Source organism: Triticum urartu, chromosome 2A (assembly GCF_056163025.1).
Source record: "Triticum urartu cultivar PI428250 chromosome 2A, HENAU_Tu73, whole genome shotgun sequence".
Lineage (NCBI taxonomy): Eukaryota > Viridiplantae > Streptophyta > Magnoliopsida > Poales > Poaceae > Triticum > Triticum urartu.
The window spans coordinates 28836986-28854667 of record NC_141874.1 but is presented as its reverse complement, the minus strand read 5'-3'; the positions used below and the strand labels follow the sequence as shown (position 1 = coordinate 28854667).

General features: G+C 45.5%; 1 protein-coding gene and 1 pseudogene across 1 annotated transcript; one reads left to right on the top strand and one right to left on the bottom strand.

The window, feature by feature from the left end:
• The first annotated feature begins 9072 nt into the window (after positions 1-9072).
• On the top strand, positions 9073-9675 carry LOC147983151 (uncharacterized). Its single transcript, XM_087539454.1, has one exon. The coding sequence runs from the start codon at positions 9079-9081 to the stop codon at positions 9673-9675; it is 597 nt and encodes a 198-aa protein (XP_087395580.1). The 5' UTR covers positions 9073-9078.
• Positions 9676-14409: 4734 nt separating this feature from the next.
• LOC147983150 (F-box protein KIB4-like) lies at positions 14410-17481 on the bottom strand (annotated as a pseudogene).
• Between the last annotated feature and the right edge of the window lie 201 nt (positions 17482-17682).

Below are 17682 nucleotides of genomic sequence, written 5' to 3'. Positions count from 1 at the left end.
TGAGCCAAAGCGCCACATAGTTCTTTCAGGAAAAAGGGACATCCTGGGAGTGGACGGCAAGACAGACATGTCTGAAGATTATGAAAAGTTTCATGAAATTCCTCCCTTCAATGTCAAGGCTGACCCAAGCATCCTGATAAACAATGAAGATTATCCATGGTTACGGCGCAATAAGCAAATGACACAAGCGAAGAAAAAGTGAAGACTTTCTCCCGCAATAAGCAAATGCTATGTGGGTGAAATTATGATACCATCCCAACTTTCAACTTTTTCAGAATTCATTTGAAATGCTTTCATGTCTTATGGTTCGAAACTTTGATACTTCGAAAGTGATTGTCCATTTTGTACACGAAGTGCATCAAGTTTTTGTCGTAACCCTCTCTACTTTTTGGAACATGCTATGTGGGTGAAATGATGATACCATGCCAACTTTCAACCTTTTCAGAGTTCATTTTGAAATGCTTTCCAATTTCAGAGTCATTTAGCTCAAAGAATGAATTAATAGCAAACAGAATGAACTACAAAACTTTTATGAAAATAAAAACAATCAATTAAAATATTATGTTATGATCAACTAAAATAAAACTATAATGTTCTTCAATAGCAAAAAGAATATAATTTATGTGGCCTAAAATCAAACTATAAGTATTTAATTGTAAGTATAAATAAAAAATAAATAGCAAAGAAGAAAAAAAAATTATTTTTATAGTAAAGTTATTCATAAACTAGTGATTCACACAAATTTTATAAAATTCCAATTTAAACTATTCAAAATTTTAAAACTAATGGCACTAACAGAAAGTTTATAATTTTTGTGACCTAAAATCAAAAAGAAATCACTAAAAAACTATAAGTATTTAGTTGTAAGTATAAATAAAAAATAAATAGAAAAATATTTCTATTTTTATAGTAAAGTTATTCATAAACTAGTGATTCACACAAATTTTATAAAATTCCAATTTAAACTATTCAAAATTTTAAAACTAATGGCACTAACAGAAAGTTTATAATTTTTGTGACCTAAAATCAAAAAGAAATCACTAAAAAACTATAAGTATTTAGTTGTAAGTATAAATAAAAAATAAATAGAAAAAAATTCTATTTTTATAGTAAAGTTATTCATAAACTAGTGATTCACACAAATTTTTAAAAATTCAAATTTAAACTATTCAAAATTTAAAACTAATGGCACTAACAGAAAGTTTATAATTTTTGTGACCTAAAAGCAAAAAGAAATCACTAAAAAACTGTAAGTATTTAGTTTTAAGTAGAAATAAAAAAATAAAAAACCAAAAAAATGTAGAAATAAAAAAGAAAAAACCAAAAAAATGCCACCTACTGGGCCTCCACGGCCTGAATACGACTAGAAACCCTACATGGGCCAGGATTCAGGCCCGCAGAGGCCCAATAGGCCCACAGGCAGTAGCAAGTTTAGGCCCGAAAGCCTGCATTAGAGAGGAGCTCGAATGGAGAGGCACAGCAGGGCTTATAAACCAGTGCCGGCGCCCTTCCGCTAGCGATGTGGGACTAAACTTTTGGGCGCGGGCAGCACAAGGGCATTGGTCCCGGTTGGTGGCACCAACCGGAACTAAAGGGTGCATTGGTCACGGTTCGTGCCACCAACCGTGACCATTGCACCCCTTTAGTCCCGGTTGGTGCCACCAACCGGGACCAAAGGCCGCCGCTTCTCGCCCTTTGGGCTGCCGAAAATTGGCCTTTGGTCCCGGTTGGTGGCACCAACCGGGACTAATGCCCACCTTTAGTCCCGGGTTGTGCCACGAACCGGGACTAAAGGCTTTGCTATATAAGTTCAGACTTTGGAAATTTTCACTCTCGTCTCTCGCAGTTACCGCCCCGACGCCAACGCCGCCAGGCTGCCCCGCCGTCACCGTCGCCTCGCCCGTGCCCGTCGTCGCCCGCGCCCTCGCCGTCGCCCGCCCTCGCCCGCCCTCGCCGTCGCCCGTGCCCCTGCCCCGGCCCGCCCCTGCCCCGACGCGGCCGCCCCGGCCCGCCCCCGTCGCTGTCGCCCGCGCGCCGCCCCGGCCCGCCCTCGCCGTCGCCCGCGCCCCTGCCCCGACGCCATCCTCGCCGCCGACCTCTCCTTAGCTTGGTCCGGCCGCCGGCGCCATCCCTTTGCAAATTTTTGTTCATAGATGATAGAGATCAAATGATGTTTTTTTGTTCATAGATGCATGATAGATGATCAAATGATGTTTTTTTTGTTCATAGATGATCATATGATTTTTTTAGGTTATTTTCATTTGTGGAATTTTTTTATGTATCTAGGAATATTTTTGTTTATAGATGATAGATGATCAAATGATGAATATTTTTGTTCATAGATGATAGATGATCAAATGATGATTTTTTTTGTTCATAGATGATAGATGATCAAATGATGTTTTTTTTGTTCATAGATGATCATATGATTTTTTTAGGTTATTTTCATTTGTAGAAATTTTTTATGTATCTAGGAATATTTTTGTTCATAGATGATAGATGATATATATGATGATGTTTTTTTTCATATATGCATTTTTTCATATATATGATGATGTTAGTAGAGAGGAAAAAGTAAAATAAGGAAAAGGAAAATAAGTAGAGAAAGAAGGAGAAGAAGAAGGAGAAGACGAGGAGAGGAAGAAAAGGAAGAGGAGAAGAAGAAAGGAATAGAGGAGAAGAAGAGAAAATTAGAATATATATTCTATTTTCTCTTTTCTCCTCTATTCCTTTCTTCTTCTCTTCTTTTTTTTCTTCTTTTTTTTCTTCGACACATGGGGGGGGGTCGAGAACGTCGGACATTCATGAGAGAGGCGAGGAAGAAGGGGAAGAAGAGGGATAAGAAGAGGAGAGGAAGAAGAGGAAGTCTTCTCCTCTATTCTTTCTTTTCTTCTTTTTTCTTCTTCTTCTTCCTCTTTATTTTATCGGGAACGAGGGTCGTCGAGAGGTCGAGGAGCGGTAGAGGAGAAACCCTAAATAGAAAGTATCGTCGGTGTGAGATACATGTACCGTCGGTGTCGGACACTACACCCACATCCCACAAGTGGCGCGGGCTTCGACGCCCACGTCACTTGTGGGACGTGGATGTAGTGTCCGACACCGAAGGCCACATGTATCTCACACCCACGATACTTGCTAGCTATTTAGGGTTTCCTCTACCTAAAAGAAGAGGAGAAATAAATAAGAAGAAGAAAAAAGAAGAAAAAGAAGAGGAGAAGAAGAAAGGAATAGTGGAGAAGAAGAGAAAATAGAATATATTCTATTTTCTCTTTTCTCCACTATTCCTTTCTTCTTCTCCTCTTTTTTTTCTTCTTTTCTTCTTCTTCTTCTTCTTCTTATTAGCCGGAAGTAGAGAGAGGTTTCCTAGTGTCAAAGTATTGAAGAAATCCATGCCTTCATCATTAGCCGGAAGTAACCAGGGCATGTTGGTACGAAGTTCTGCAAAGTTATTCTGGAATGGAGTCCCGGACAGAATAATCCGCTTTTTGGTACGAATTCAGCAAAGGCCTTCCAAATAGCGATATTCGGAAGGCTCTTGCTGAACTTTGTACCAAAAAGCGAATTATCCTATCTGGGACTCCGTTCCAGAACAACTTTGAAGAGCTTCGTACCATCGTGCACATGTTACTTTCGCCTAATGATGAAGACATGGTTTTGTTGAATCCTTTGACACTAGGCAACCTCCCAACCCCTCGGCGATCCTATCGAACATGAGAGGAAGAAGAGGGTCGTCTAGGGGTCGAGGGTTCCAGGGTCGTCGAGGGTTCGAGGGGTCGAGGATCGCCGAGGGGTCGAGAGAGGTTTTCTAGTGTCAAAGTATTGAAGAAATCCATGCCTTCATCATTAGCCGGAAGTAACTAGGGCATGTTGGTACGAAGTTCTGCAAAGTTGTTCTGGAATGGAGTCCCGGATAGAATAATCCGCCTTTTGGTACGAATTCAGCAAAGGCCTTCCAAATAGCGATATTCGGAAGGCTCTTTCTGAACTTTGTACCAAAAAGCGAATTATCCTATCTAGGAGTCCGTTCCAGAACAACTTTGAAGAGCTTCGTACCATCATGCACATGTTACTTTCGCCTAATGATGAAGACATGGTTTTGTTGAATCCTTTGACACTAGGCAACCTCCCGACCCCTCGGCGATCCTCTCAAACATGAGAGGAAGAAGAGGGTCGTCTAGGGGTCGAGGGTTCTTCTCCTCTATTCTTTCTTCTCCTCTTATTTTTCTTCTTCTTCCTCTTTTTTTTATCGGGAACGAGGGTCGTCGAGGGACACAGATGTAGTGTCGTCGTTGTCGATATATACCCCCTCCCGATAGCTTACTATGATTAGGTAGCTAGTTCTACGTTTGGCACTAATATATCCATCTATCATGTTTGAATAATAATTGCCATGTTGTAAATATTTGTAGAAACTATGGACACCGCCCTAGACGAAGCAACAAAAGAAGCATTGTTGAGGGACATAATCGCAGAAGGAAGTGATGCCATCTCGTTGTTTCTCAACGAAACCGATGGTCTGGAAGGAGAGGGTGAACAAGCTGGCTACGGTGACCTAATGCCGGTGCAAGAAGAAGAACATGAGGATGGCTCCGGTGACCCAATGCCGGTGCAAGAAGGAGACCGTGATGACGGCTCCGGTGACCGAACCGAGTCCGGCCAGGTATATATATTAGTTAAGCCTATTGATGCATTCATTGTTTTGGTATGTACACATATTAATTAAGTCTTTGTTCTTTTTTCTAGCCCTCCGAATCGAGCATAACTTCGGTAAAGAGACGAGGCCCGAAGAAAAAGTTGAGCTCGGATGAAAAGTTTGAGATCATAGCAATCGCGCCCGACGGCCAACCTATTGAACCCCTCCGAACAAAGAGCGCATTTGTTGCTCAGTGCGGGGTTATGGTTAGGGACAAGATCCCGATAAGCATCCAGCAATGGTTTAAGCCGGCTACAGAAGACCCTGAGGTGTCTTATGTCAATGATATGTAGAAAAATGATCTTTGGACTGAGCTGAAGTCAAATTTCACCCTACCGCCTGAGGATAATCCAGAGAACCCAGTTAAAGAGAAATTAATCTAGTCTTTTGCTCTGAAGAGGATGGCAGAACTATTCAGGAGGTGGAAGAAAGAGCTGAATAAGTTTGTCGAAAATAATGAGACACCAGAATTCAAGGGCAGATATGAGAAGATCAGAGATCACTGACCCGCATTTGTGGCCCACAAGACATCAGAAAAGAGTAAGAAGATGTCGGCGACACACAAGCAAAATGCTACGAAGAAGAAGCTTCACCATCGCACGGGGTCAGGTGGCTACTTCGTAGCCCGGCCTAAGTGGTCCAAGACTGAAAATGATCTGGTTCATAAAGGGATCGAACCAGAGACAATTAACTGGCCAGACCGTTGCCGGACTTGGTTCTTCGGGGCTGGCGGAACACTGGACCCTGTAACAGGGAAGTGCATTTGGACGAACGATCAAATGGACATACCAGTCAGTAAGCTTAAGCAGTATATTGAAGCAGCGCAGGAAGGGACGTTCTTTCCAGACAGAGAGAACGACGAGCTCACAATGGCCCTCGGGAATCCTGAGCACCCTGGACGGACACGAGGCACGCCAGGCTCCATTCCGTGGAAGGTTGGGTTTCCGGACGCAGGCGGTTACAAATCCCATGAGAGGAGGAAAAAAGTGCAGCAGACCCAAATACAGGCGCTGCAAGCAAGGGTAGACGCGATAGAGGAACGAGAAGCAAATCGCAGCAAACGTACTGCCGAAGCCTCCCTCGAAGCTACCCCGCCATCTCAGCGCAGAAGCAGCGTGGCTTCCACCGAGCTGCTTCAGCTGGAGCATGCCTTGACGGCTCCTGCCAGCTATCCCGTGGATGCTATAACGGAGTCTCAAAACTGCCACCTTATGACGCAATGGATGAATTTGAGGGTCAAGGCGGCTGTTGGCTCTGTTTATCCTACTGAACCCGGCGCAACTTTTCACTGCCGGCCGATTCCAGAAGGATATGCTAGGGTGATGGTGGATGAGATAACAGAGGGATTTGAGGACCTCCAGCTTGACCACCCTACCGGTGAAGGGGAGACTCGGCTGGGGTCTGCTCTGAAGACTCCATGCCTATGGCGGAAGGAGCTCATCAACCTTCCGAACTGGACGCCACCGCCTCCTCCTCCTCCTCCGGCGAGTCAGGGCACTCCGCCTCCACCGCCTCCTCCTCCGGCGAGTGACGATCAGGGCCCTCGGCCGGCTCCTTCTCCGGCGCGTGGCGGCACTCCGCCTGCGCCGACGCGCCCGAGCAGCCAGCCTCCTCCTTCTCCTCCTCGTCAGCAAGGGCGGAAGAGACCTGCCGCCGCTCCAGCTGCTCCGGCGCATCGTAGTCCTTCTCCTCCACCACTTAAGCAAGTAAAGAAGGCAACCGCTCCGTCTGCTCGGTCGGCGTCTAGCAGTACAACCAGAGGCGGGAGGACATACAGATTCGGTCCTTCTCTGAAGACTCCAGAGAAGTTACCATATGAGAGGACCCTGGAGGAGAACGCCGAGATCGCGCGAGAAGAAGTGAGGAACTTCTTTGAAGGGGTGAAAGCAAAGAAACATCCACCTCCGGAGGAGAAGGTAGATCGGGTGAAAGTGAAGCGCACTCTGGCTGCCCTGACAAAACCACCGAAGTCTGATCCGCCGAAAGGAAACTATGACCGCATTATTGGAAAGGAATTTGCCGAAGCGGAGCGGTCGGGAAGTACTATCAGTGATCAAAGGCTGAAAGAACGACAAGCTGGGAAACAAATTGCCCAGCTCGGCGAACAAGCGAAGCAATCGTGCCCCCCGCTCAAGGTGCCTAGCCACAACGTCGATAATGATCCGAGGATGGTGCCCGGTTATAGCAATCTTGCAGATTACCTGCCCGACGAAGTACATTATGAACCCATGGAGGTGCAGATACAAAGATACGAGTACGGGAAGCCTCTCGTCAAAGATGAAAGATCTCTATTAACGATGATGCGAAGATTGCATGATTGGTACTTGAAAATCTGCAGAGACTCTGGGGGGAGGAGTACTTTGTATGCGAGAGTTAAACCAGAGCATGACCTCGTTGGAATTGATCTGTTGCCTGTTCCATTTGAGGAGTTCTATCAGTTTTTCAATCAATTGGCCCTCGATAAAACAACGGTCGCCTGCTACTGTCTGTAAGTAGCACTACTTCTGTCATTAAGTTTCTCTATATAGCTTAGCTCTTTCATTGCATGTATTTATAATCATTCTCACTATATTATGCAGATTGAAGATCGTCGAATTGAAGAAAAGACAAGTCGGTGATATTGGGTTCATTAACACATATCTCATAGATGCAACTGAGGTTAAACTTCATGCCGCAGCTACCGAGGCCAACTTGCTACAATCGTTCGTAATAAATCAAAACAAAGATATAATACTCTTTCCTTACAACTTCAGGTGAGTGTTACTGTCTTGTGCGTATTCGGTTTCCCTTATATATTAGTCAAGGTTATAGTAATGTAATTGATGAGTTATGCATGTGTGTGTAGTTACCACTATTTTCTCCTAGAGATTAAGCTTGAGCAGGGAGTAGTAACCGTCTTGGACTCTAAACGAAAAGATCCCAAGGAGTATGCGGACATGACTGAAATCCTCAAGAAGTAAGTTAAATCGATCATTATCCACCATATCAGCAACTTTGTTCATTTCCTGATATCAAGTAATTGTTTTGTTTGTCCGGCAGGGTTTGGAGAAAATTCACCAAAACAGTTCCGGGACTGCCGAAGGAGCTGGAATTTAGACACCGGAAAGTAAGTACTATAGTAGCATGTTCCGCGCATCTCCTAGTGATTCAAGCGCTAGTTTCATCAATACCATTTAGCATTCTTGCTTATCAGTTTGATTGACCGCTATTTCTTGTAAAGTGGTTGTGGCAGGAACAAGGGAATGATTTCTGTGGATACTACATCTGCGAGTCCATCTGCCACACGACCTGTGAGCGGGGCGGGTACTCTAACGAACAATATGAAGTACGTAAATAACAACATTCACAATTTTATTTTATTACCATCATTTGTGTTGAGTTTCATTCATTTATATATATATATATATATATATATATATATATATATATATGTATTGACCCCCTTCTTCAAATTAGATGTTTCGGAAGCGGGATAAACTCCTAGCACCAGCTCGCATGCGAGCAATTCAAGAGGAATTGGCGGCATTCTTTCTTGACCACGTGATCCCTGAAGACAGAGAATTCTATGTGGACCCTAAGTCCGTATGATTATATTTGTAAGAGATAATTATTGTATATATGTAGCCGGTAGTGTCAGATAGATATACGAGAACTTGTTGTTCGACCAATCTCTCGGAGAAGGAGAGGTGGTCGATATCACTTCTCTCTGTATATATGCATATATGTTCATGACGATCTTCTGTTTCCTTCGTTTGCTTACTAGCTAGCTAGCGTGTCTAGTCCTCTCTATATACGTATGTATAGTACGTAGCGTCGACCAAGCACGGACATAAGAGAGGACACTTCTTTCTATTAATTATAATTAGCTAACACAATATATGAAACACCTAAATTAACCCCACAAAACCCCCAACCCCCCCCCTTTCAAAAAAAAACAAAAACCCCAGCCACAGAAGTGCTGACGCGTGGATGCCTATTGGTCCCGGTTGGTGCCACCAACCGGGACCAAAGGGTCTCCTGACTGGGCTCTGCGCACTGCCCACGTGGAGGGCCTTTAGTCCCGGTTCTGGATTGAACCGGGACTAAAGGGGGGAGGTATTAGTACCGACACTTTAGTCCCGGTTCCGGAACCGGGACTAAAGGCCCTTACGAACCGGGACTATAGGCCCTTTTTCTACCAGTGCATACTCGCCCGGCCCGCAATTTCTTTTGCCGCAGCCTGCAAACCGCATGCGCCGAGCACTATAAGTGCGGTTCCGCGACTCTTTTGCGGGTCCAAACCCTATTCCCCCGCCGCAGCGAGCCACCCGATTCCCCTTTCCCCTCTCCCAATTTCTCGCCGCTGGCGACCACCCGCCCCGCCTCCAACCGCCATATGGGGGCGAATGTGGAGCTTCGGACGTGGCTCCGGCAGCAGATCCAGCCGTGAGAGGGACCCGGAGCGCGAGCGGCACGTCCTGTCCGATGATGTGAGGAAGCGCAGCGTCCGGAGGTGGACCAACAACGGGCTGTCGCCACCGGCGAGCTTTGACCGCCGCGAGACGGAGGAGTACGACCGCCAGCACGCGTCCTTCTCCTCCGCGACGTCTTCCTACGCCAGATCCTCCTCGTCCTCCGCCGCGGGCTTCCTCCCCAAGAAAGGGTCGTGCTCAGACGAGGAGGAGCCGGAGCCGCCCGCGCCGTTCGCCTTCGTCCCAGCGAAGGAGGAGCCCGAGGAGCCCGCTCCGCTCGACCGCCGCGGAGACGTCGGGCTCGAGGACTACGCCGCGGACTTCGACGCCGTTGCCGCCGCCATCGCCGAGCGGAGCGTGCGCGAGGAGGAGGAGCGCCGGCGCCACGCCGAGGAGCTCGAAGCCCTCGAGTGGCGGCAGGCGGTCGCCGACAACGTCGCCGCCAACGAGAAGGCTGACGAGTGGCGCCGCATTCGCGCGGAGCAGGCGGAGAAGTACGTTGATCTGTGCAGCTCCGACGAGGAGGATTGAGCGTCCGGCTCCTCCACGGTGTCGTCCAGTTGCCGCGACCTCGCCGCCGTCAGATCCGACCCCCTAGTACTAGTTTTAACGTAGTATGTAGTATAGCTATGCTTGTAGTTTGTTGATCATGTGATGAATTATGTAGTATGTGATGAACTATGTTTGTGCAATTTCTCCCGCGAAAGTGTTTTTTTTAAATTATGCAGGTTTAGATATGGGTTTTGCTCGGCCGCGCATGTTTTTAACCCGCAAGTGCGATCTTGGTGAAACCGCAAACGCGTTTTACTGATCGAATTTTTGCGGGGTCTGCTAGAGTTGCTCTAGGTGACAGTGAATACCGAGGGACGGTGACGATGATGAACTCCGATGGCGCATACCTGAATTCCCATGGTTAAAACAAACTTTGTTTCTTTACTGGGCCAGCTATACGCTACTCTTTGGAGACTTGGGCCTCATTCTTTAGCTGCAGCCGGCACATGTCACTCCTGTTTTGGCCACAGCCGGCAACCACCTTGTCTGGTCCATACAGCAGGCGCGAGATGGGATGGCATGCGTCTTGCCCTGCATCCCCTAAAAAAAAGTGTCTTGCGCTGCAACAGCGACTGCTTGCTTAGCTCAGAGACGGCGCACCGATGGTCGGCAGGGGGGATGGCGCGCCTTCATGGACGTGGTCCCGGGTCAGGCAGCAGCGAGAATCAAAAGCGCAAGCGCGAGAGCCATGACTGTTGCGGCAACTCTCGAGATGCTCAAAAAAATGGTGCAAGTTTTTGTCTTTTTACCCGAAAATCTTTTGACTTATTCATTAACTGTCAAAGCAGTATAAAAAACATCAGAATTAAAAAATACATCCAAATTCGTAGACCATTTAGCGACGATTACAAGCACTGGAGCAAGTAGAAGACGCGCCACCGTCATTGTCCCTTCAATATTGCAGCGGGACAAACCTTGTTGTAGTAAACAATCGGGAGCAGTTTTAACATGGTCCCTCTTACCCCCTCTTTTCACATGAGAGGTAAGAGTATAAAATAGATCTTAGCCGTTGATCTCATCAATGAATGGCTTGATTGACTCTTACCTTCTTACCTCACATGTAAAAAAAGGAGGTAAGAGGGACCATGTTAAAATTTGCCAACAATCGGGAAGTCGTTATGCTAAGGCCCCATAGGACCAACACACCAGAACAGCAACCGTCCTCGATGAAGAGAAGTGTAGATCAGAAGGATCCATCCTATAGAGACACGAACCCAAACAAAGGAAGACTAGATCCACGTGAATCCATCGAAGACAAATGCCAACTGAATCCCATGAGATCCATGGGAGAAGAACCTCCTCACACACCCTCTGACGATACTAGAAACACCACTGAAATTGAGGCTAGGTGGGAAAAATCTTATTCCATCTATAGAGAGCCGTCGCCGTCTCACATCTCTTAGTAGGACACAGACCCTAACAAAACTTAAAAAAAAATGAAACCCTCCCGTCGGCAAAGACCGGAATCCACCGTGCCTCCATGATCCTAAGACCAAAGGAGACAAGATAGACCGGCGACAACACCAGCAGAAAGCAGGAGAAACCCCAGCACGCTGGGTGTAAGGTCTGAGCGGCCGCCAAGTTTGTGGTCTTCTTTCTATGACACCCAAAGGCAAAAAAGAAATGTTGCAAGTTCTGCGCATTACTAGTATGGTTTATTCTCCACAATGTTTTTGAATTAATTGGAAATGCATACGATTTACTAATCCAATTTTGTATCTTCTAGATTCTGTAAATTTTGATGTCTGAGTCAACCGAGTGTTCGGTCGTGCGGCTATTATTCAACTAGCTATTTCATATGATGTTTGATACATCTATGACCTATAAAATACATTGGAGTAAACATTAGCCGATATGTTGCACATGCCAACCATATATGCCAATGTGATACTTGTGGTTCTTGGCAGATCAAAATGGAGTAACTTAGCTTGTAGTGTGCCCACGCTTTGATAATTTGCTAGCTCCACCACTGCACTCCATGTAGGAACTAAAGTTAGGACAGATCGACCAAAAGGTGAGCAGGTAAATATAGTTCCATGTACGATCAACAATTTATGTATTTTTCTCTGCACAGCCCGAGTGATGGGTGATTGCACGCACGTTCAAGAAATTTTTCAAGTGAGGGGTGTTTTTTTCTCCCCTGTGCACCTGAACTAGAGGATTAAAATAAAATAACAATGCAAAATATAAAACATGAATCCTCACAAGTTGCTACTGTTCAAACTCACTGAGGTTAAAAATAATCTCACATATATCTAATGTATGAAAAATAGGAAACATTGCCTACTATATGGTTTTGAATTCGTGGAACTGTCAAGATCGAACATAAGGGCTCATTGGCAATGAAAAAAAAGTCAGGAATTTCATTGGATCAAATCCTATGGAGTTTTTTCTTACGAAATCCTTCGGTCTTCATCCATTTTTAGAACCTCTAGCAAAATATCGGAAATGCTATTTTTGCCAACTTTTCTTTGGACTTTGTGGTGTTTTTATTTGTTTAGTCGCCTAAAGTTTGTCTTAATTAAGAAAATGAAAATCTTTACCTCCGTTGAAAACAGAATCCATCGAGGAATCTAAGGAAACATGTGTGTGTATCTCTCATCCCCTCTCCCAAATTGATAAACAAATCTACAGGACACGCACCTAATTTCTATGTTTCCCCTATTTCCATGCTCCAAACCGGGAAAACATTTTGTTGTCCACGGAGTGACCACAACTAACCATATATTGCTGCTCGACCATGTTTCTAAAAACAAAACATTATATTCATCTTTTATTGCTGTACTCAAGTGCCTCCAGGCATCTACTTTCTCTACAGAAAATAGATTTTTTCTTTGAACAATCATTTAATTTGAAGTTACTATATATATGATGCAGATGAATAGTGTGGTAGTTGGTGATTTGGCCATGTTTGTAGTAACAAAAAGGTTGCTTAAGTCTCATACTGTGGGTTGTATTCGAGTGCCTCCATGCATCTACTTTCTTCATCTTCATTAACTGTAAATTGTGATGAACGTGAACTACCGTGTTAGGTGAAAACTAACATTCAGTTGGCCCTTTTAAATGTATCAAAAACATTGTTTAGAATGAATTCATATGCGTAAGAGATGATTCAGTCTCTTGAGATCTCTTACATATAAGGAGCACTGATCAGGCAGACTTGTCCACGAAAGTAGATACTTTTCATGGAGTTACCACTGTTGGGCAGCATGGTGAATCCTTTAGCTAGCAACAAACTCAATCCTTTGGATATTGTTGACATGTGAGGCATTGGGATCTCGTTCTGCCATTCTACAATGTAAGTGCCTATTCTGTTCTAGTATCATTAATTCGACCTCCAAATTTTGTACAAATTGTTGTCTTAAGCACCAACTGCTCCAAATTGTCTACTCTTTGTTGTTGTTTTATCTAGACAATTGTTGTCTTATATGCAGGCTTACAACTGATGGAAATGTGCTATTGCTGTGATGAACTGATGAAAATTGAGAGGAGAGAGTTCATGTGCGACTGGCACTGCCAAATAGAAACTCGATCCCTTTATTCAAAGTAAAACAACGAAAATTTAAGTTCACAGGTCCTCGAGCAAGTACAGTGATAATAAATAGTATAATTTATTTTCACAATTTTACACGACCATAATGTACTGAGAGATGTGCATAGCTCTGGGGTGTAGTAGTACTACTTCTCTGTGCTTTCCTATGTAAAATCCCATGTCATGCATGAGCAATCACTTGATCACTAAAGAATTGCAAAACAAAATAAATAACAACAGCAGGGAGCCAAGGCCAAGATATCCTTTGTGCCTTGCATCATTCTTTTTTTCCGAATCATTACCTCTATTACTGAAGGTTTAAGAATTAAATCCTTGCTACACAACTCGATGATATTCAGTGATGCACAATGAAGAAAGATCCATACCATACTTCTTCTACAGATCAGGCACGCACATATGTTTGAAAACAAATGCAAGTGGATTCGCAGGTACAGTGGGCTAAGACTGTAAACTTGAAACTGGTTTGGGAAACATCAAGCCAAATGGAGCTCACAATCCGGCGACAAAAACTGAAGTTCAAAAAGTGTTGGAACGCTAATGCTCTTGCAACAGTATCATTGCTTGGCTGAGCAGCTCCCAATAGCTTTGTATTAATTGTCAGAAGACATGCAGGTAAGCAAATCACATAACCTGGCAGAAATATTTGCGAGTTCTTCAAGGGACATAGGCTTACTACCCACATAAATAACACTCACAGGTGCACTGAAAGAACAATTATACACACTCTGAACATTATGCCACACTTACCTTCTACCTTCTGAAAGCAGCAGTATGCAGCCTTCTCAACAGACCACAAAGAACACGAGGCAGCCAAAATCCCTGATTCTCCTTTTCCACAAAATCCAATCCACAATTACCAAGTCACACGAAAGAAGCAAGACAACTTTCTCATATTGCCAACACACCACTATTGGAAGGAAATACCATGCAAATTCCCTCCTGCTATTCCAAACCCAGCAGCGTTACACTAGAGTAACATGGACAGCCCGAAAATTACACTAGAGTATACTGATTACAAATGCATCTGATCATTCAGAAACAATGAAGAATCAATAAATATACCAACACGCCACAATAAGATATCGACATGAGCAACGCAGAAGAAATACCACAGAAAAATGATAAGAACAAGATCATATAAACTACTGAAGTATCGATACCACTTATAACATAGGTAAACAGATAGACCTCAAAACTATTTATTCAGAGTCAACTAGGGCAAATCTAGCCTGTAAGGACCAGGATCAAGCGATGAGTACGCCCTCACACACACAGTCCAGGTGGTCTCTTGATTATTTTGTGGATGACTCTTGCAGCAACGACAATAAGATAGCAAGCCACCCCTTTGTTGGTTCATTGAATTCATTGATCCGTTTTCTTCAAGCCCTTCCTGAAGCCAAGTTCATCTTTCTAAGATCAGGTGTAATCCACATGGGAGCTGGCCAGCTTGACCAAAGCTGAGGAGACAAAATTTCCTCCATGGAGTAGAAATTATCCAGGTTCATTGTTCCCATATCAGGGTCACTATTCTTTAATCCCATTGTCCGCATCACATTATCTTCAGTAAAGTAGGCATGATTTGCCCTGAGAGTGGGATATTCTTTGGCAGTGAGACAAAGAGATTGATTATGTCCAAGAAACAGCACATGGTCAGGCAAGCGTTTTATGCTCTTAAGTTTACTTTCCAAAGGATCAAATTCATACATTATATATCCCGTAGTGTTCCAAAACACAGATGATCCAGGATCAGCATATTCTTGGAGACTAAGATTTTTCCCTAGCCCCCGCGTCGTCCCCCCCGCGGGCGACTCGGGCGGCGGCGGCTCCCCCCTCCTCTCCTCCTCCCCACCCTCCCCCGCCCTCGCCGCCGGCCGCAGCCGCCGGGGCAAAGCCCCTCGCGGTGGCTGGCGGCGGGGCCCCTCTCTCTCCGCCGCTCGGGGGTTTCCGGTGCGGGGCGGCCTGCTCCGGCGACGGCGTGGGAAGGTCCGGGTGGTGGCCTTTCGGTGGCGTGGCGGCTACACGGTGGCCGGCAGCGTTGCCCGTGGCGGTGGCCGGCTTCTCCGGCGTCGGCTGATCTGCGGTCGAGCTGTTTCGACCTTGCTTCATCTCCTCGTCGTCCGGCCTCTACTTGACTCGAAGGGCTGGCCCGCTCCCAGCTGCGGTCCATTGCACGTCTCGCGCCTGGTGCCGCGGGACCGAGCTCGTCTTGCACCCGGCAGCAGGACCGAGCTCGTCTCGCGCCCGACGGCAAGATCAAGCTCGTCTCGCGCCCGGTGCTGCATGACGGGGCGATGGTGGCCATCTTTGGCCGGCCTATTGGGTCTCGGCGCTGGGGGCCGCTCAGGGGTGCGAAAGGCCGAGCCTTTCCGCTCGTCTCTTTGGTTGGTGTAGCGGCGGGTCTCGGGTGAGGTGGCGTCTTGGTCTTGGATGCCGGGGTGGCGGCCCTGGTGGTGGTAGCCCGGTGCTTATGGGCAGAGCCCGTGGCTGGGTGCTGCCCGACTGTCATGGCCGTGTGGGCGGCGTGATGGCTGGGGTGTGGTGTTCGGTGGCGGTGAGTGCTGGTCGGGGTGAAAACCTGTTCTATCCCTGGATGGACCGGCGGCGGCGAAGCTCGTTTCCTTCTTGAAGGCGTTGTCGCGACTCTCATTGCCCGTTGTGTTGCTCCAGGGGAAACTCTGCCCCTCAAGTCGGGCGGTGGCGGCGGTCCGGTGTCGTATCCTTCCTAAAGGCGCTGCCTTGGAGTCCACGGTTCGCCGTATGCGGCTTCATCTCTTCGTAGCTAGGGGAGGTGTTGCTGCGCTCAGTGCCTATGTATCATGCCTTGGGTGTGTGTGGTGGTGTGAGTTTGTACTTTCATGTTGATGATCGTTGCTTTATTTATAAAGTGGGGCGAAAGCCTTTTTGGGTAAATTAAACTGGTCAATGATTCTCCAAATAAGAAGCAGATCGCTGGATGGAGCTTGAACAACGTACGTGTAGCCAATGCCATATACAGAGTCCATTCTTATAATCATCTCCATAGTGATGACAGGCCCACTGAAATCAAAAGCATGAAGTTCTCCAGTGGCAGTCACCACATACAACAGACCATCCTTGTAAGTGCAGACGCTATATCGTTCATGAGGTGGCAGCCAAGTCCAGTTATCATCACCTACTCTTGCAAATGAGATCTGACGCTTTGGATTATAGATGAGCACGAGTGCACGACGATGTAGCTTCCGGTGGATGTATCAGGAACACAAACGCCTTGTAGTGGAGTTTGTGCCGCATCTTGTCAATAGCAAAGATAGACGGAGAGTGAGGACCGGCATCCGTCCCAGTATGCCATGAGTACTCATACTTATGGAGAGCACCGTACTCATCAAAGATGGGCTTCACCTGCTCGATGGTGATCACCGACGGAAGAGCAATCTGTTCACATGTGATGGGGTTGACAAGGTGCATCTCGGATCTGTCATCAACAGTCACCAGCCAGCCATGTGATGACCCGTCTATATTTTTGCAATAAAACATCTGTTGCGGAATATTTCTGCAAACAAGACCTCATTTGTAAAAAAAATGCATCAAATCTGAGTTGCAAATTTTTCTTTGCAATGAAATAGCTGTTACAAAAAAATTCAGCAACAAGACATGTGTTATACAAATAATTCTGCAATAAGACCTGTATTGCAGTGGAGGAGACACGCTTGGCCGCTCAATGTGTCAGATCTACCAGCTTGCAACCCAACTCGATTGTTTTTAAAGATCAGTCGACGGACGCGTAGCGCCTCTCTTAAAAAATGTTAAAAATATATAGAAAACATGTTGACCATGAATAAAAAATGTTAATCTTGTAACTGAAAAATGTTAAGCAAGCATTTAAAAATGATAAAATGTGTATAAATAATATTGACCATATAATAGAGAAAGTTAATATCGTATTGGAAAAATGTTAGACGTGTATCAATAAAATGTAGTTGACATATAAAAAAATGTAGATAGAAAAGAAAAAGAAACAGAGAAACCCAAAAAAAAAGAGAAAGAAACATTAAAGATAAAACATAAGAAACAAATAAAAAAGAATGAAAAAACGGGGAAGAGAAAAGAAAAGAAAATGAAAAAAAAGGAAAAGACCTGAAAAAGCAGAAAAGAAACAGCGGAAATGCCGACCCATTTGGACTCAAGTAGTCTCTCAACCTAGGCAAAGCCTAGTGGCTACCCACGCTTGCTTGAAACAAGGAGACTAATATAGGGCGGCCTAACGTGTCCGTGATATCAGACTGACGGGTGTGGGACCCATGTGAAAACCTATTGGTCCGCTGGGTACCTCCTTTGATTTGGTGAGGACCCATTTATGTTGGCTCTCCAACGGGCCACCCAAGGGACCAAATCCGGCTATTTAAGCCGGACGGTGAGGTAGCCCTAGCATCCCCCGTTCCTCCGTTCATCTGTCA